A 20,752-nucleotide genomic window follows, 5' to 3' on the forward strand; every position below is an offset into this window, starting at 1 on the left:
ACTTCTTTGGGATCTTGAAATACAACTCTGAATTACTTTTAGAAACTTGAGGAAAGATATAGCTACAAGTTGCATACTATGATAATCATCACTAATAGTGATAGCAGTCATTAGCAATGATCGCTGTAATAGAACATTCAGATAAGCACCTCCTTTGCTTTCCTGATGGTAAAAACTTTGCAAGATCAGAAATTAGCTTGCACACACCATGAAGACTGCTGCCAGATAAATGTTCTAAAATAATTAGAGCGTGGGGGCTACCCCCAACTATTTAGACATTTATTGAAGGCCTACTGTATACCAGACTGCAGGTACAGCGGCAACTGAGCTCCTCATCTAATAGGAGACTGACATGTAATCCAATTTTTAAAATTTTTCTGCTCAAAAACTTAAAATAGTATTAAGCAAAGTCATAGGCTTTATCTACTTCTTCCCACTAGTTTTTCTGTTGCCATTCTGCAGAAATCAGATTGTTTCTAAGTTGTACGTGTGTGTGCACATAGTCCTTGTACAGGCTTAACTTTTCTGAACTTCATTTTCTTGATCTAGAAGAATGAGAAATAATGAAGACTATTTTCATTATGGTGGTGTTCTGAAGCTAAAATGCAAAATGAACATGATGAAATAAAATACATGAAAATACTTTATAAATTGTAAGGCAATACTGAAACAAAAGCTTATTATTTAAAAATATAAATAAAACAAATCCTTCCATGGGTCTCCATTGCCAGCCTTCTGGTCTCCGCATTATACCTTTCTGATTTTAATCAGGGCAGGCAAACCAGTTTTCAACACACAGATTACCTGGAAAGTCACATGCAGTTATCTCTTATGGTATGAGCAACACTTAATATCCTATTCCCCACTAAGAATGTCTACTGGGTCCTCTGATCTGGCAACTGCGTAAACCTACTGCTCAAAAGTAATGCTACTAACTCACTATTGGAAGTATACTTGCCTTTTTTCTTTTTCTTTTTTTTATTTTCAGGAAAAGCAATGGGTATTTTCAGTTACCAACTCTTTTATATTTGTACAGAGTCTGCTATTAGGGAAAATATTCTTTCATGGTAAAATTAACTTAACTCTCAGGGAACCAAGTCCAAATAAAATAATGTTCAAGTTGCTTGAGCATCCTGAGCTGGCTTCGAATCCCAATACCTATGAAAAGCCATTTGTCCCTTCCCCAACTCTGCTGCCTGAGGCTCCAGTAGTTACTCCATAAAATACTCTTTTTTGTAAAGGCTAAATCTGCTAAATGTACTTCCCTTAAAATACTAGATATGAAGAAATGGAGACTGTTGACCGAATACTCATGATTAATCTTCAACATGTTTCCTTTCCAGATAAATGTTTATTATGTATAAAATACACATAATACATGTTTATTAGTATAAAAATTTTTATATGTAATAGCAACCCAAAATGTCCTCTATCCAGCAATACTAATAATGTCCTGATTGCTTGTTCTGAAAGTTCACTGCAGTCTTGGATATTCAGAATGCCTGGACTCGCTATAATATTTTTCTATATTATTTTTCAAAGGTGGGTATTTTATATAGTCCACAGAGAATGTAATTTATGGATCTTCAATAGAATAATAATTTTTTAAGCAAATAAACCATTTATTTAAAAGCTACTAGGATTTCTGTAATTATCTAAAATTAGTTTAATTTATTTCATACATTATCTAGGCAAGAAAGCAATTTGCAAGCAGAAATAGATAACCTATATAAACTGACAAACTTTTCAACTACTAAAGGGCTCCAAGGCTTAAGTAAATACATTCACACACAAAAAAGTCATCTTTATGAAAAAGTTTTACTTTATTTTATAAAACAGTAATGGTTTTCAGGATATTTATTTTACTCTTTCAAAGCAATGCAAGTACAATGATAATCATTTGAGTAAAAAGTGCCCGGCTTTATGAATTTATTTTTAACACACTGAAGGCATACTGTTCACTGAAGGTAGAAATATGTGCTCCAATTATAAAACATAACATGTAAGAGTAAATACACACAACTGAATAGTCATGAAAAAATAGAGGATTAATCAAAATATTCTGTTTAAAAATATTAAATTCAAGTTACATGGAAATTTTAGGCATAAAAAATCATACTGAATAATCCGACTGCCTCTTTGATGGCCATTTCTGGAAAACAAATACTAACTTTAGTTAAAAAGTTAAACTTTTAACTTTTCTTTTTCAAAAGTGCTTTCACAACTTCATATTCAAATTAAAATAAGATATTTTAATGATTCATTTCAAATGCTTCATATAGTTCTTATCCCAAGAAATCTTCTTGTGACATATAAATTAATCTGCTAAAGGAAAACAGTAAGAAAAGACAATTTTCAGAAGAAAACAGTTCAATTAAATGAGAGTCAAAGTGTGATCTTGAGTTTTCTTTTTTCCCCTCCCCATCGTTTCTTTTCATATTGCCTTTAGAGACTGAGAACAACTTGTCTACATTTTCCCCTCTCAAATCTCTCTTGGCTGTGATATAGGATAGGAAAGCACTAATATCACCCTCCCTCCATTTCACCGGATGGGAATATCTAAGCCCAAGCCTCACTCCTCTCTCTCCCTGGGCTGCAATAAGGAACACTGTAAAAGCACATAGTCTATAATTACTTCAGCAAAAAGCAGACAACTTCTCTAGTGATTACTTTGCTGTATTGTTTTGCTGCCTTAATACCAGCAAACCATTAAAAAAATAAAAAACCTAAAATACAAACAGTCCCTAAATAAATAATCATTTAAAAGTTTGGAAAACAGAAAGTAAACCACTTACACTCTCCCCTCCATTCCTACTTCACACAATTCCTTTTTTCCCATAATTATCCAAAATATAAACCTAAGTTTTCACCTCTACCATCAAGTTAATGGAGTCAGTTATTTGAATCAAAGGGTTAGAAACTCTGGGAGACAAGCAGGAAGTTGCAGGTCTGCACTTTTTATCAATCATTCTTGCCTTTCCCGTCTTCAGTGGGCACACCCAAAGTGCTGGAAGGAGGAGGCAGCCCAGGGGAGCTTGTGGGGTGCACCGGGGTGGAGGAGGGCAAGGAGGGCACGGCCGCATACAGTGGAGTCCGCTTCAGTTTTATCACTCGATGGGGTGTGGCCTTCTTGTCAGAGAGCAGGACCTTTGCTGGGGGTGGGTGTGGCGCTCCATTTTCAGCTCTCCGGGTTCCCCCGGAAGCCTGAGACTCCGCTGACGGGGCTGCTGGGGCTTTCCACAGTGCAGAGCGCGGCGCTGCCCTCCGGTCGCCGGGGCTTTGAGGCCGGTTTGCTGTCTCTCCAGACCAGGCCTGGGCAGCACCAGCTGGAGACACCCGGATCGACGCTGAGTTCTTGACTTTAATTTGGGTGCTTGTGGATGGGCCCAAAAATCTTACTGGCTTGGGACCAATCTTACAGTTCACACCTTCTTCCTCCTCTTCATTTAAAGTTATCAGGCGCCTATAAATACAAAAGCATGCCATTTTTAGCATTTCCAGTTTCAACTATTAATGAAAACATCTCTGAAGCTTGTCTTCAAGGTTAACAAAAAGGTTTTTCTCAAAAATTAGCAAGTTTACAAAGGATCATTTCAATTGAATACACACTGCTAATCTCCTAAAAGACAAACTTTTTAAAAAATTGCACATTATTTCTAACAAGTTTAAAATTTGGAGGGTTACATGAGAATAACATGATGTAACTCAGAGTAACAGAGAATAACTCTGTTCTTGAGTGTCCTAATGTGAAATAGAGGACAACTGGGAATAGTGTAAGTTGTTTTTTCCCAAAACAGCAGTTTCAAGAGATTTGCTGAGGAAAAAAAAGGATTTCACAGTCAAATAAATTTGGGAAATGCTACTGCATATTTTATTCTCCTCTTGGAGCTTTATCAACCATATTAGCAAATCAAAAGTTTGAAGAAGGCCTACAGTAAAGAAAACTCAGCAGGATTCATTACTTCCCAATCATTCTGTAATGAAATTAACCTTGGATATCCAGTAAAATTAGCATTCTGTGGAATATGTTTTGAGAAGTGCTAGAATGACTACACCCTTGGTAAAGCTACATGCTTTTGAGAAACACTGGACAAAACGTCAACAATTCCTGAACTGAGTTTACCATTCATTATAAAAAAACCTAAAGGAGGAACATTTAAAAAGATGACCTGCCAAACAACCACTGTCGAAAACCTGCTCCTTCCACTTTACAAAAACCACCTCCCTTACATGAAGTATAACACCAATTCTCCAAGTCTTCTCTTTTTCACAAAGCATTATTGTGTTTTCAGAGGAGAACACAAACATATAGTGAACTCTGATTCTTGTAAATGGGACCCTAACAGCCTGGTTATTTGAGAATTACCATATACAGCAAAGAATATGATTATAAGATATTCAATCCTAAAACTCTACTGATCATAATTACATTTTCTCTGGTGGGTCAGATGGGTTTTCAGGACCTCACAGTGCTTCTAAGTCATGGTGTGCTGATCTGAATCTAGTATGTACCCCAGAAAAGCCTATGTTTTTTTTAATCCATTCTGTGGGGGCAGACCTATAGTGGGTGATGGGATCTTCTGATTAGGTTGTTTCAATGGAGATGTGATCCCGCCCACTCAAGGTAGGTCTTAATACCCTTGATGGAGCCCTCCATGAGAGGATAAAAGACAGAGATATTTGGAAGACAGCTCAAAGAAGCTAAGAAAGAAAATTCCCTGCGAGAAAGCCATTTTTTGGAACCAGAACCCAGGAGAAAAAGGACCAGAAGACATCACCAAGTGCCTTCCCATGTGTCAGAGGAACCTTGGATGCCACCAGCCTTTCCTCAAAGAAGGTATCTACCTCTTGATGCCTTACTTTGGACATTTTCATGGCCTTAGAACTGCAAATTTGTAACTTACTTAATAACTCCCCATTGTAAAAGCCAATTCATTTCTGGTATATTGCATTCTGGCAGCTTTAGCAAACCAAAACATACAGTTAAAAGATGATTAACAGATTCCCAGAGGAAAGATAACTAACACGGAGGAGAGTCTCCATAAAACCACTCCTGCTTGCTTTGTTTTCAGTCTGTGTCTTCCACTAGACTCTAGACCAAGGCTTCTCAACTTTGGTATGATTGACAAGTTGGGCCTGACAATTCCCTATTGTGGATTGTGGGATGTGCACTGTAGGAAGTTTAGCAGCATTCCTGGCTTCTAACCACTAGATGCCAGTAGCATCCTCCCCAACCCCTCAGGATGGGACAACCAAAAATGTGTCCCACCAGTATTTTTTTAAATCATACTCTTCCAAAAAGAACATACTACACAACCAATTTTAGAGAATTTATCCCACTTTTTAAACAGTTGTAGTAACTTTGCATTTATCTTTCTAGATTTATGTTTTGATAGTTAGGCAAAATATTCATCTAGGTGATTAATTAAGCTTAGTAAGACCAAGAGCCATTATTCATTTCCACTTCATAAAGGCAGTAAAAATACAGTTCACAAATGAAAAAAAAAACAAATAATCCAAAGAGCACAGATAACCTTTTTCGAATTGGGGCCATGTGTCGCAGGCTTCCAAGTAGAGGACGCTCTTCCAGAGTCCAACATTCTATCAGTTCATGAGGCACCCGCCAGTAGCTAACACCTGGAGGAAAGACATCATTAAGAGAGCCATTGTCCTCTGCAAAATGTTCAGCAACACCGTTTCCCATCAGACCCGGCAGAAAGAGTCTGAGGTTCTTGCCTTCCTTTTGATGAATGCAGGAAAGTGGCACAGCCAGTAACCTGGGTCTAGGGAGGGCTGGCTACCAGCCCTGGCTTTGCCACTTCTTAGCTGAGAAAAGTCAGCAGGCTGTTACACCTGCAGCTGAGTGTGCTGGTTGGGAGCACAGACTCCAGAGCCAAGGCTGCCTGGGTCTGCTTCCCACATCTGTCACTCACTTATCGCGTGACCTTGGGAAAGTTATTTAACCTTTCTGTGCCCAGATCTTCTCACCTGGGAAAGGATAATAACAGTACATACTTTGCAAGATTGTTGTATGGATTAAATGAGTTAATAAATGCAAAGTGATCAGACCAGGGCCTGACACAGACTAAGCACTCAGTAAGTGTGCAGTGCCTTGATTATCAGCCATAGTGTTGGTAGTAGTATTAATTTTGGACACTGGGGGTTAGAACATTTGTCCTGCCTACCTCACTGGATTGCTACAACCATCAAATCTGTAAATGACAACTGCTATACAGACAGGAGATAGCACTACCCTACATGCACCCTTTCAAAAAGGAACCAATAATCTGAGTTCATGTGTTTGGGACTGGATCCTATTCAAATTCATTTTAGCTTTTAAATGTTATGTTTCTAATTGAAAGCTGAAAAATGGAACCTTATGAACCTCGAAACCATTATTCTAAGTGAAAGAAGCCAGAAACAAAAGGTCACATACTGTATGATTTCGTTTATATGAAATATCCAGAATAGATAAATACATAGAAACAGAAAGCAGATTGGAGTGACAAAAGTGTTTTGGAATGACTTAGAGGTGATATGATAGAACAATAGAATGATGTTGAATATAAACTGCTTGGTGCTAAAAATAAATAAATAAATAAAAGTAATCTTAGAAGTACCACGAATGGATTTGGTGTCTTCTTTTTATCATTTTTAATGTTATGATAATAATAATCAACTTACCAAGCCAGGCATATAAATTATTAAATATACTAGATATGCTCAATACTCAACTCTATGAACCTCTTCTTAAGACAATAATTTTCTAGAACTGTTTGATCATGCTCCAAAACCTACATATGCTACAAAATCATTCCTGAATCGTCTCCATTAATGTTTTGTTTTTTTTTAAGTCTAAGGTATAATGTACATAAAACAAAATTCACTCTTTTGAAGTATACAGTTCAATGAGTTTTGACCAATGTATAGTCATGTAACTAGAGCCACAATTAAGATACAGAACATTTTTCTCACTCCAAAAAGTTCCCTAGTACCCCAAGGCAGTCAGTGCCCTCCGTTCCATTTCCTATAGTTTTGCCTTTTCCAGAATGTCATATAAATGGAATCACATAATATGTCATCTTTTGTTTAGCATGATGCTTTGAAGATTCATCCATGTTGATGTGCGCAGCAATGATTTCTTTTTATTTATCATTTATTTATCATTTCTTTTTACTGCTGAGTTAGTAGTCTGTTGTAGAGGATTTACCACAATTGGTTTAATAACTCATTTTTTCCTGCCTATAATGTAATTCATATTCATTGCAGAAATCCTAAAGAAAATAGAAAAGTACAAACAAGAAAATAAAAATCCCTCCTAATCCTATAACCAGGAATTATGGCTCATGATATTTTGACGTATTTCATTCGAATCTTTTCTCAGTTGTATGATATGCACGTAATTTAAACACTTTAATTTTGCCTCCTACTTTTTATCACTTCATATTTTATAAAAGACATTTATCTATGCAAAAAGTTATTTAAAGATAATTTTAATGGCTATATTTTATTCCATCTTGTGGATATGCCAAAATGCATTTAATCCCTTATTAGCAGATGTTTAGATTGTTTTATTTTCCCTACTATGAATAACACTTAATTGAATATCTCTGTTCAGAAGCCTTTGTCTGCATTTGATTATGTTCTTAAGGTAGATTCCTAGAAGTATAATTAATCACTGGGTCAAATATGAATAATTATGATGCAATGATGTATACTAACAAATTATTTTCCAAAAAAGTTATATCAATTTTTACCCCTGCCAGGAATGCATGAAAGATATTTACTAATTTGGTCTGTAAAAAATAGTTCTAATTTAATTTATATTTATTAATAAATAATAAGGTTGAAACCACCGCCACATGTTTATTTCCTTTTCTGCAAATTTTCTGTTCATTTTCCTTGCACAGTTTTTTGTAGTAGGGGTCAAGTTTATTTTCTAATTAATGTGAATAATCCTTCTCTAGATTAAGCATAGTAAGTTACTATCCAATTAGTAGAATATTAATTATTCTAGCTATTTATTAGTCTTTTAATTTTACTTATAGTTTTATATTTTAAAGTTTTTATACTTTAGATATTCTGTAATCAAATTTATCAACTTTTGTATTTGTGATTTATTTTAGGCTTATAATTTATTTCCCTATTAAAAAAATCATTTGCTTAAATTTCCTTTTAGTTTATTACGGTTTCTTTTTCATTCATAAATCCAACTGGACTTATTTTGATAAATGATATGAAGTTAAAGTTTTGTTTTTCCTCCCAAGAAGTTAACATACTTCTCAATTACTTATTAAATAAGCTATCCCTTTTTCACCAATATTTAATACTCTCCACATAGTATTTTCATCCTTTTAACTTTACGGCAGTCTGCTCTTAATTTCTACGTGTTATTCTTGTACCAGAAACATATGGTTTTTATTATTATAGATCTATAAGATGTTTTACTGTCAAATAGAGCTAAACCCATACACCTAATTACTTCTATTTCTCAAAATGTTCTTGGCTTCCCTACCTCATACATAAAGAAAAATCAACTCAAAATGGATCAAAGACCTAAATATAAAAGCCAGAACTATAAAAATCCTGGAAGAAAGTGTAGGGAAGCATCTCCAGGACCTTGTGTTAAGCAATGGTTTTTTAAACTTTACACCCAAAGCACAAGCCATAAAAGAAAAAAAACTGATAAATGGGACCTCATCAATATTAAAAACTTCTGTATATCAAAGAACTTTATCAGGAAAATAAAATGATAACTTACACAATGGGAAAAAATAATTGGAAACTACATATCTGATAAGGGTTTAATAGACAGAATATATAAAGAAATCCTACAACTCAGTAACAAAAAGACAAATAACCCAATTAAGAAATGGGCAAAAGACTTGAATAGACATTTCTTCAAAGAAGATATACAAATGGCCAAAAAGCACATGAAAAGATGCTCAACATCATTAGCCATTAAGGAAATGCAAATCAAAACCACAATGAGATAACATTACGTACCTACTAAAAGGGGTACTTTTAACAAAATGAAAATTACATATGTTGGAAAGGATGTAGAGAAAGACGAATGCTCATTCATTGCTGGTGGGAATGTAAAATGGTGCAGCCACTGAGGAAGACAGATTGGACATTCCTCAGAAAGTTAAGTATAGAATTACCATAAACCCAGCAATCCTACTTCTAGATATATGCTTAAAAGAATTGAAAGCAAGGACTCGAACAGATACATGCACACCAATGTTCACAGCAGCATTATTCACAAATGCCAAAAGATGGAAGCAACCCAAGTGTCCATCAATCGATGAATGGATAAACAAAATGTGGTATATATACACAATGGAATATTATTCAGCCATAAAAAAGGAAAGAAGTTCTGATACATGTGAGTACATGGATGAACCTTGACGACATCATGTTGAGTGAAATAAGCCAGACACTAAATGACAAATATTGTATGAATTAATTAGAATAAGCAAACTCATAGAGTCTGCATCTAGAATATGGGTTACCAGAGGACAGGGTGGGGGTAGGGAATAGGGTGTTAAGGCTTAAAAAGGACAGAGTTTCTATTTGGGACAATGGAAAAGTTTTGGTGATGGATGGTGGTGATGGTTGCACAACATTGTGAATGTAATTAAGAGCACTGAACTATATGTTTGAGCACGGTTAAAAGGGGAAATTTTAGGTTCTATGTATGTTACTAGAACAAAATTTTTTTTTAATCCATGGAATTGCAAAACACAGTGAATCCTAAGTTAAACCATGGAATATAGGTAATAGCATAATCATAAAAATTAGCTTTCATCAATTGTAACAAATGTACCACACCAAAGCAAGGTGTTAATAATAGGGTGGTATATGGGAACCCTGTATCTTATGCATGATTTTTCTGTAAAACCACAACTTCTCTAATTAGAAAAAAAAAAGTTCTTGGCTATTTCACCTGTCCATCCCTTAAGAAGAATTTTAGACTCATTTTTTCAAGATTTTCAAAGAGTTCCATTGAGATTGTGTGGTAGGAATTGTGTTAAACCCCTAATTTAATCTGAGAAGAATGACATCTTTACAATATTCAGATTCCCCATTTAGGACCACAATATATCTTATCATTATCTTCATGCCTTGTTTTTTAGAGACGGATGGATGGATGGACAGATGGATGGAAGGCGACACATAGACATATTTTTGCAGTTTTCTTCAGAAAATACCTAAGCATTTCTTGGTAGGGTAGTCCTAGTTATTCTCTGTTTTGTTTATTGCTGTGATGAATGGGATTTTTTCCTAGAATTTCTAAATGATTTAGCATAGATAAGCCACTGATCCTTCTATACTTATATTATATCCAGCTAGTCATTAAAAATTAAAATCATCATCTAAAAATTTGGCGCTTTCTCTAAAGACATATTGTCCACAAATAACACTGACTATCTTCTCCCTTCCAATGGTTCTTCTCTTACTTCTGTTTCTTGTGTTATGGCTTTCCACAGGCCTTCCAGAATTCTGTTAAATAACAGTGATGCTCCATTATTCCATGTGTTCTAAAAATTAAAATCCAGTCACAGGCTTTGCAAAGGACAGTGATCTCAGTTATCCATTTCTGCTTCCTAAATCAGTAGAAAAAGAAGCCAAGCCTGGGCCCTGCCAAAGCCGCCTGAGCATCCTGCCAGTCAGGAGGCACAAAAAAAGACCCAGAGAATACCATGGGTTTGTTCCTCCTCAAGCATAAGTTTATTAAAGTAAAATAAATCTAAAATAATAAGCTTAAAGAAAATAGCAGTTCTTTCATTAATATACTTCTTCCTGTCTGCCTGAGAGCTTTGATGGGAAAGGAAAAAGAAGGAACGTGAGGGAGGGAAAGTTGAAGGAAGGAAGAACGGCTGATGCAAGCACCCGGCCTGCAGGAGGACCAGCTGACGGAGTCTTTAAAAGGCTCTTCCTTCAGAGCTTCTCTTCTCTCCTTTTATTCACTCTTATGTGACTTGCAGTATCTGTTTCCTCTAGCCTTTAAGATCACTGGAGGACTGAGATGTGTCTTATTTATCTTTGGACCCAATTTTAGAGCTGATTTTAATATTTGGCCTCTAATAGTCACTCAATACATGTTTGTTAATTAAGAAAACAATGTACCTAGGCACAGAACAGTTACTCCTCTGAGATCCTCAAACAAGTGATGTGGACTCTCTGAGACTCAGAATTGTTTTAAGACCAAGAGATACTGAATGTAGCCTACTTATCACACTGAATTTTAAACAGTGATACTATTATCAATGTTCATATAAGCAGCTTGGTAAAAATGGACAATTTTTAAACTAAGCATGTAAGATTATTTTAATTGTTTTACAAAAGCTTTTTAGTTGTCTTTCCCAGCATACTTCCATTTTCTCTCCCTTTCCTGGTTATACATTTTATACTAAATTTAGAAATATATTTCCTAGGGCAATGCTAGATACATAGTAATTGCTAAATAAACTCTTGTTTAATTGAACTAAATAAGTAAAACCAGCAGAAACATATTGCAGGTAATTTAATTACAAACTCTTAATAACATCACAGGGCTAAAAGCTTTGTAAGTAAAACTGCCTCAATGTTACCATGAGGTCAAATACCCTGACACACACACAAAAACAAACACATACTTTTCCAAAAAGAGAAATGCAGGATTTGATTTTATTTTGTCTTATTAAGAAAAGGTCTACTTGCTGCCACAAAATTAAAAAAAAAAAAAAAAAAATTGCACTGTACCTTTTCCTTCCCAGGCATCAAAGGCATCCATCATTTTCTTCAATTCTGCTACTGAGTAATAGCTCCAGATGTACTGAACATTATTCCCCGCCTCTCTAGAAATATTGAAAAATAATGAAAATATACTCTCCGGCTAAGAATGTGCGTACATGTGTATTCCTAATAGACACTCAATAAGTGCTTCTTAATTAAGGAAAAAAATGCACAGGTTTTGAACAGCTATTCTTTGGTGGCCCTTAAGCAAAAAAAAAGTTTGTGAAATGAATTGACCAGTGTAAATAAGATTACAGGTAAAATATTCTTAAGAGAGTAAGCCTTAAAAATTTGGCATATTCAAGTCATAGAATTTTAAAGCTGGAAGGGACTGGAGAAGTCCATCATTTCACAGAAGAGGGCACTGTGGTACGGGCTGGCTGACTCCTAGACCAGTGCTCCTACCCTTAAACTATGGTCGAGGGGAGACACCAGGCATGTGGCTTTTCTCTTCTGTTTTTAAAAAGCCCTTCATGGGATTCTGATGCACACTCCCCCATGGAGAACCACTATACTAGATCACGTAGATGGCTTGTAGTTTATGTGAAATGGTCTCCTAAATTTAATCTCTCATGAGGCAGGCCTATCTCTACAGCTACGATGGCACACTCTGCCTGCTGAGAAGTGTTGATGGTCTTTTCTAGCCAAGCCCATATTCCATTCAGTAACAACTCTTAGAAGAGACCGAGGCTTTATTTTGCTCCTTTCCATATTTAAATTTGGACATACCTTTTAAAAATGCTTTTGCTGTGAACTCTTCCTCCCAGCTGTTTATCAATAGCATCTGTTCCATCAGTTTTTGTGGCATATACACCAATAATTCTACTCTCACAGCTTGCACCAGATGTGTTAAGATAGTGAAGAACCCAAACTGTTGGTTTATTGCAAACTAAACCATATGAATCACAGAAGTCTGTTAAAGCCTGCAGCAAAAAATACATATTTGAATTTAATTCTAGAGTAAAGTAAAAATGAATTTGCTGTATTATTTTCATATAAAGTTGCAACTGGTCAGAGGGGGAATAAAAAGATTATAAAGTTCAGCCTATTCTTTAAAAACCAAACATGCATTTGCTGAATTTTGAGGGAGGAATAAAAATCACAAAATTACTGCCCCAAAACCTAACACCTTTACATCTAGAGAATCCCTTTCCCCATGGAAATTCCACTTTCTTTCCTCCCCTTTGGCCTCACTGCCAACATCACTTTTAATTTAATAATTTTCATGTAAGTGCAAGTTAGAACTTTCCTTTTCCCTTTAGAATATTTTCCCCCAAACTTCCCATTTGATGCAATCTTCCTTTCACCTTCTACTCACTAGTATCTATGGTTGATCCTTAATTTTTAACTCCAAATCTAATTATGAATTAACCAGATTAACTTGTTCTTTTACACTGAACTCATCTGGCATTCATCTACCTATACATTTTTTCATTCACTTGAATATTAAGTATTTATATTTACTATGTGCCAAATACTATCTCAGGTCCTGGGGATATACTGGGGAGCAAGAGGCAGGGCCCTGCCCTTCTAGAGCCTATATCTAATGCAGACCTATATCAAATCATCACCAAACAGTGTAATAAATGCTACCAGATGCGACTACAAGGTGCCAAAAGGACAGAGCAGAAGGGCTTCACCCAGTGGATTGGCAAGGACCTTCCCTGGGAGAACTGACATTATTTCCATAGGAACCAAGAGGACAGGGACTTTTGCCTGTTTTGTTCACTGATGTATCCCAAGTGCCTGGAGTAGCACCTGACACAAAGGAGATGCTTAGTACTTATTGAATTGATGAATGAAAACAGGGGCCTAAAATGTCTTGCATTTTCATCTTGTATTGTTATCTAACTCTTGTACTGGTTTTTAAAGTTACCTGCACATCTGTAAGAATTCTCAATCATGTTACAAACTGTTCAGGGGCAAGGACTGTATGCTGTATTTCTTTGTTGTCCCACACAGTTCCTAGTACAGGGCTACATATCTGAAATATATTCAACTGGCAGAATGAATGTGTACATACGATGTCCTCTTTAGAGTACAAGGAACAAAACACTGATAGAGTTGGGACTTTAAGAGATGAATGTTAACACGTCTCAACCTTCCAGTCAGGTATTCTGAGCCCCATTCTGCAGATGTGGCACACAATGCGAGAAGGCTAGTGCTTGACAACCCGATTTAAAAATAACTGCAGTAACAATCCATATAACTATTTAAGTTCCTGAAAGTGATCTAGAACCAAATGAACTTTTCTCATCATGTTGCATTTCTAATAACCATGCTGTCAGTTTACTCTCCTAAAGACTGAATTCAAATCAAAGTGATTCAAACTGGTTCCAATCAGTTTTCACTATTAACAATTACCTGGTAACAATATTATTCTTAATTACCTAAGAACAATATTTTTCATAAATGACCAAATGTACCAACAGCAAATACAATACTTAACAATAAAAAAAAACAGATAATGAAGGTTTTCAAGCTTTTCAAAGATCTTTAAAATGTGATTAAAAGAGAAGAATCTTAAAAAAAAAAGACTTAATGATCTCAAAGTGAATTAATCAAACTAATGTTTTAATTTAGTAACAAAGTTACACTCACTAAATCAGGTGAGAGATTTTATACAATCTTTTATTCATCATGGCCATTCTCTTTAAAAAGTCATTTTAGAAAATAAAGTAATACTCTCACAGACAAAGTATTTTTCTTTAAAAAAAAGGAGCAAAACAGTTGTGCAAAATAGCCATCAAAAACACTAACTTTTCAATGAGGAATATAAACTCAATAAACCTTGGAGTGTCAATGTAATAACTTTTTTAGAATGGAATTTTGGCCTAATAAAGTTGAGTAGTAGTAATTTTAAAACGTCTTTTAAAAATTATAAAATGCAAGACTGTTTCACATTTGGTTTATGTGACAACACAGGCTAGGAAAAATAATATATGTTATTTTGTGCATAATAAACATACATATTTTAAAACTGGAGAAAATGTCAAGACCTTTTTAAGTTCTATATTTGACCTTAAAGAATATGTCTCCATTTCATTGGCCAAGTGGTCGGACAAGCTGTATGGATATGGGATGCCAAAGTAATCAGCCTCTTCCTGCAGGGCAACACGGGTTTGCTCATCTGTGGGAATCTGAACTTCCCCATGAAGGTAATCCAAAAGGAATTTAAACAGATGTCCATCACGGTCAATAACACAAGCCCCTAGGAAACATTCAGTTCAAATATTGTTGCATACATATTATGACCATCAATAAAATTTCAACAAGTCAAACTAAAATCAGTCCGAGGTCCTCTAGAATTAGAAATGTTTTTTCTCACAAAAGTTAACAACTGGTGTTCAAATAGGTTCAGCCAATCAAACTAGGCTAGACTTCTGATTGATTCTTTACTGGAGCAACAAACATGACATACAAGTAACCCTCAGCTTACAAACAGGTAATATTCCTATTCTGGGAAAGTCACCTGTATTTCCATAGCATTGCATATAGATATGAATGGAAACATACAACACCAGGGTCACCATGTTTGCCTGTGTGGGTGGGTCTGCATAACAGTGCCAGGAAAAAGAGGCAAGTGGGCTGAAATCCAGCCCATGCTGTGTTCACCATGCCAAGTGCCCTAGCACAGAGCTGTAATTCCTGAATAAAGGGGGACCTTCTTCTAATTTTCCACAGAGATTGTATGGGCTAGTATACCTGAGAAGTTAGGATTTAAGGGATGATTATGATTACTGAATCATTATATAGATATCCCTTTTTATGCTTGGTATATTAGAGTAGACAGAAATAACTGAAATCTCTGAACTCAGTTATCTCTTGATCTCTGATAATGATTGTATATTCTTTATCTTGTGCCCTTGTGACTGTAAAATCTTGTGACTAACCTTCACTTGTACCCATTTTATTCCGTTTTTTGACTTTAGAGTCTGATGATCACTAAAGACAGCCCCTAATGTTTATTAATGAAGGGTCTCGGGTCAGCCCAGAACTAACCTACCCCAAGTCCAAAGTTATCTTGATAACCAAAGCTGGATCTAACCAAAATGTGCCCTCCTAAAAGGCACAGTAACTCAGACTTTAACCTGTAAGTCACCTATACCTCATTATAATACTAAAAATCATGCCCATCATATTAAGGCCACCATTTTCTTATATGCATTCTGTGACCAAGCATGTTCTGTGACTAAGCATGTAATCAATTTGCCTAAGCTCAATAATTACATCATCTCTAACCTGTCATCTTCAGCCATTGTGCTCATTATCTTAAAACCTGCCCTCTTTTAATACTATATAACTACCAGAATTACTGCAGTTTGGGGAGACAGATTTTTGGGCCAATAGGCCATCTGCTCTCCTGCTTCGCACTTAGCAATAAACTCTCTCTTTGAATCCCCAGTGTCTCAGGAATTGGTCATCTGAGCTCATCAGGCAAAGGATCCACCACCTGGTCCAGTAACAGTAGCGGTATTGGCCCTTTGTATTCTCACCCAACACATGGGAAAATCTATTCTGAGTTCCACCTGGAATTTTAGGTGCACTGAGTATATTCCCAGCGCAAAAGCCAAGAAGACCTGAGACTACTGGTAGAAATGGAAGCTTACCCCTAACCCCAGCCCAGCAAGAAGACATAACAGGTGCTCATTATCACGTCCAGTGTTTGCATATCAAAGACATTACAAGGCAGGGGTTTCCAGTGCCAGCCATGCCATATGCTTACAATTGTTAGGTTAGTCACTTTGTACATAAATTTTAAAAAAGAAGAAATGCTATACTGGTACGCTTTGTGAAATAAAAGACTTTTCTTAGACAATTAAGTAGAATTTTATAAAAACTACCTCTTTGTGGGGATACTCAATAATTCCTTTCCTCTCTTAATCTGCTTAGACAAAGAAGGGATTAAGAAGGTAAAACACCAGTACTGGGAAGCAAAAAAGAAAACTCAATCCCTGCTTGCCATCTTTCACCAGCTACCTTTCTGCCCAGTTGGGCATGATGGCCTGGGCACCAGCCATTGGTGATTTTTCCATTATTCTACCTGCCCTTCAGCTGGCACAGCAACCTCTCAAGACCCCGGGATATTAACATCAGAACAACTCCTCATGCTCAAAACTCTTCATTCCCTCTCCTCTAATACAGAACCAAGAGTAGGTTCTATAAATTCCAGATCCCCTAAGATAGTGGAAAAAGCCTCACTTGTGTTTATAACACTTATTTAGAACTAACTGTAGATTCAGTTAACCCCAGAGCACTCAAAATAGAGAGACAAGCCCCTTGTGTTTTTAAAGTTCCTTCTGAAACACCACTTTGTGGTATTACTGCACTGATGTTTTGTCAGGCATATACACCAGCCTACACAACAGGACAACATAGATAGACTAGGTAGGAAGTTTAACACTAATTCTACACCTATGATAACCGCTCTGTCAGCTATGAGGGCAGCTGTTTTCTCCACAGAAATACATTTTCTAACATGAGGAACATAGAGAAGCCAATATATTTCATCAGCCTCTTTACCCATTAAGTTGCTTGAATATAAATACTTTCAAAATGTAATTAATCCCTAAAATTAGGACATGATAATTGGCCTTTATGTACTCTCACTCCTTTGTCAACTTTTAACAACAGTAACACAGATTTCAGGAACTGGTGTTTAATTCCTACATGTACTTAATGAATCTCTAAACAGCCCCAATGATCTCAGTAATTAATATACTGATCTAATACATTCTGTTATAATCAGGAAAATCAAAGGAAATTCAAACTAGACTCCTATTTAAAAGAATGTTCATGATCACGCTTATCGACTTTTAGACATTTACCTGACTCATCTGTTTTTAGAGGAAAACGACCACTGAACATGGATGCCAGCATCGAGTCCTTAAATCGGCACAAGGACTCACGCCTGGCTGTGTAAATACAGCCGCCCACGTTCAGTCGAAGAATATCTAACACATCTTCTTCTGCCTTGCGGCCTTCCATTGCTCCCATGGACTCCCTGAAGTTTTGCCTCAAAACACTTTCAGAAACTGTGCAACAATGGCGATCCTGGGAATTTCCTTCTGTAAAAACAAAGGACAATCATAACTGACATCTCAAAGTATACACTAAATAAATAATGAAATAATACATTTTAATGTGATTTGGAACAAATTCCTCAGTACCAGCAATATTGAATTGAAGGATTTTATGTAATGTGAAAGAAGTTTGCAATATGCTGAGAAGCTGGAACACTTTGGCGCAGAGGATTTGTAAAAGATAATAAACTATTACCAATCAAATCATAGCTGTCGAAAAGATTTGTTTAAAGAATCAAATGAGATAATACCTGTGAGGATGGACTGTCACATGTAAAGCATGATGCAAGGTGACGTATGCTTATGCTCTTCAGTCCACATATCTTTTTAACTACAGTAAGTCTGAGGGAGCCATCTGGCTTCCAGTGAAGTCAGTACCCTGGAATCAGGCTGCCAGGCTCCACCACTGACTGGCTCTGGCATCTTGGGCAAATTATGTATCTTTTTGTGCCTCCATTCCCTCATCTGTAAAACTGAAGTAGTGATAGTGCCTGCCTCAAAAGATTTGCAGAGGAATAACTGATATAACATACAAAAAGCATGTAGAAGTGTCTGACTCAGAGTAAGTGCCCAATAAATGATAAACATTATTTATAATTAAATACATTTTACCATAAGTGTATACCTGATATTGATTCCAGAGGTTTACAAAAACAAACAGAAATGATTATCAATAGTAATTTTAGTTCTTAAGTTAGGTGATTAAAAAATATGTAATTTATCAATTCTATGTACACCAGTAGCTAGACTGGTCTAGAACAACAAGTAACACCTCTAAATCATCTGGCTTTTTCACTCTAAAATGGCTGAAGCTTGGGGGAAATCTATGGATTGGATTTCTTAATCCCTTCTGGAGATAGACGAACCACGGTGACTGTGGCATGTCTACAGAAACTGAAACAATACTGCGATGAAAAAACTTTAGCTACAAGGCTCAAATACATCCATGCTCTTTCCCTCTGTCAATATCAATTCACTTTTGCCTAATTCATGAACCAAGATATTTTTGTGGATGATCCAATTTCGTCAGGCTTCAACAAAATGGGACACCATCAGGGTCTGAGGAAGGCCATGTGTGTTGAATATGGTCAGCAGAATAAAACCACTATGGCCCAAAGGTACAGCCCTCAAAAACACTTATCTATGTGACTTTTGGCTCTGCCTAGAAGTTCTGAGAGCAGCACCCCAATGATCCGTGTGAGAGGCACGAGGCATGGCATGGGACCAATTCAGGCTGTCCCAGTTACCAGCAACCTGGAACCCTATCTATTCTTCAAGGCCCTGGGCAAACCTCACTTTTCTCGCAGCCTTCCCAAGCAACCTCCAGTTCAAATCCTTGCACAGTTCTCCATACATACTTTGTACTTATATTCACATTTTATCTCATTTTTTTAATCCCTAGTCTTTGGGTCTGTGAGCCCCAGGAAAGCAGGGTCTCTGCCACTCTTAATAATTCCCATTTACTGAATGCTTACTATGTGCCAGACTATGTACTATGTACAAGACACTTGACAGACATTACCTCTAACTTTACACAGAAGCCCTATCAGATAGCAATTATCATCCCCACTGACAGATGAGGACACTGGGGCGGGGGTGGGGGTGGGGGGTGGAGACTGAGGGATGTGTGCAGAGTCCACACTAGGTTTGCCTTGCTAGTGAGTGGTGGAACCAGCCCCAAACCAGGTTAGCAGGATCAACCCCAAGGGCTTCTTTGCCGCACCCCCACGCTGCCTCCTTGAGCTCCGTTTCACTCCTACGACTCCTGAATGGGGCCCTTCACTCACTAAACATCTGTCTGTTTGAAGACTCCGTGGCAACAGCAACGCGGCAGTACCCTGTTTTCCAAGCTACCCCATCTCCCTCAGCCTCTCCCAAAGCAGAGAGCAATCACCATTTCAAGGCCAGACCAGCAGGGGCGCCCCCTAGGCCCCATCCTAATATGCATCAACTGAGACTCCCTGCTATTTGGGAGTGTCGGGCTCTCCGGGACAATGTTCCCAAAGTGCAGTAAGGCGACCACTTGCATCGGAACCATCAGGGGCGCGTAATGAAAATGCACATTGCCGGGCCACATAGAGAGTCTGGGTCAAGACGTCTGAGGAGAGGCCGGGGGTTTGCATTTTTGGCAAACACTCTCCTCACTTTTAATAAACACTGATCGAGGCGTTCACACTCCTCCGAATCTGGACGGAAGGGGGGGTCCTGGAAAACCAGAAAGTCCCGTCGGGATCTGCCAGCAGCCCCGAGACCCCGATTCGGCCCAAAGCCCGAGCCTGCAGCCCAGAGTGCTGGTGTTGGCGCGGCCCGGGCCCTCTCCTCGGGTGCGCGCTGCCGCCTCCCGGGCCCGCGGCCCACCCGGCTCCCGGCTTCTTTGCGCAGACAGGCCCCGGCAAGCGGCATCCCAGACTAACCTGCGCCGGGCCCAGCCCTCAGCGCCGCAGCCGGACGCCGCAGCGCCCGATACGGAAGTGAGCGCTTTCCTCCTCGGCTCGGCAACTCGTGGAACAGAACAGCCCCAGCAGCGCCCCCGTGCGGCGCGGCCCGGCGGCTGCAGGAAGACTCCGCCCCCAGCCCTGCCCCGGACTGGTCACGCCTCGGTCAGCACGTCAGGAACCTGCCTGAGGGAGATGTGGGGGGGTGGTCTAAGAACTATGCAGGAAAAGGAGGAGGCAGCGGGATCCTGGGGGGATAATCTTGTCCGTTCAGAGGCTGGTTTTAAAGAGGAAGAAAAGAAACAGCCCACGGTAGTTGGGATTGTCCAGGGTCAGTTAATAAATGGTAAGAGTTAGGATGAATTAGGACTTCTATCCCCTACTTCAAGGCGCTTCCTTGCCTCCAAACAGAGCTGCTCAAGGTCAAGATTTATCAATATATTGAAATATTGA

At 37.8% G+C, this 20,752-nt stretch overlaps 1 protein-coding gene across 2 annotated transcripts; it reads right to left on the reverse strand.

Moving 5' to 3' along the window:
• Positions 1-1,817: 1,817 nt before the first annotated feature.
• Positions 1,818-20,366, reverse strand: KCTD18 (potassium channel tetramerization domain containing 18). 2 transcript variants are annotated; one of them, XM_037850351.1, is made up of 7 exons: positions 20,279-20,366; positions 17,610-17,846; positions 14,781-14,992; positions 12,511-12,704; positions 11,749-11,843; positions 5,535-5,637; positions 1,818-3,463 (listed from the first exon to the last, which is right to left on the reverse strand). In XM_037850351.1, exons 2-7 carry the CDS (start codon positions 17,776-17,778, stop codon positions 2,962-2,964), a joined length of 1,275 nt encoding a protein of 424 aa, XP_037706279.1. In that variant the 5' UTR covers positions 17,779-17,846; positions 20,279-20,366; the 3' UTR covers positions 1,818-2,961. The 2 variants fall into 2 exon arrangements, with proteins under 2 accessions (XP_037706279.1, XP_037706278.1); XM_037850350.1 differs by having other exon boundaries at positions 17,610-17,849; positions 20,279-20,350.
• Between the last annotated feature and the right edge of the window lie 386 nt (positions 20,367-20,752).

This window comes from Choloepus didactylus, chromosome 9 (genome assembly GCF_015220235.1).
Source record: "Choloepus didactylus isolate mChoDid1 chromosome 9, mChoDid1.pri, whole genome shotgun sequence".
Taxonomy (NCBI): domain Eukaryota; kingdom Metazoa; phylum Chordata; class Mammalia; order Pilosa; family Megalonychidae; genus Choloepus; species Choloepus didactylus.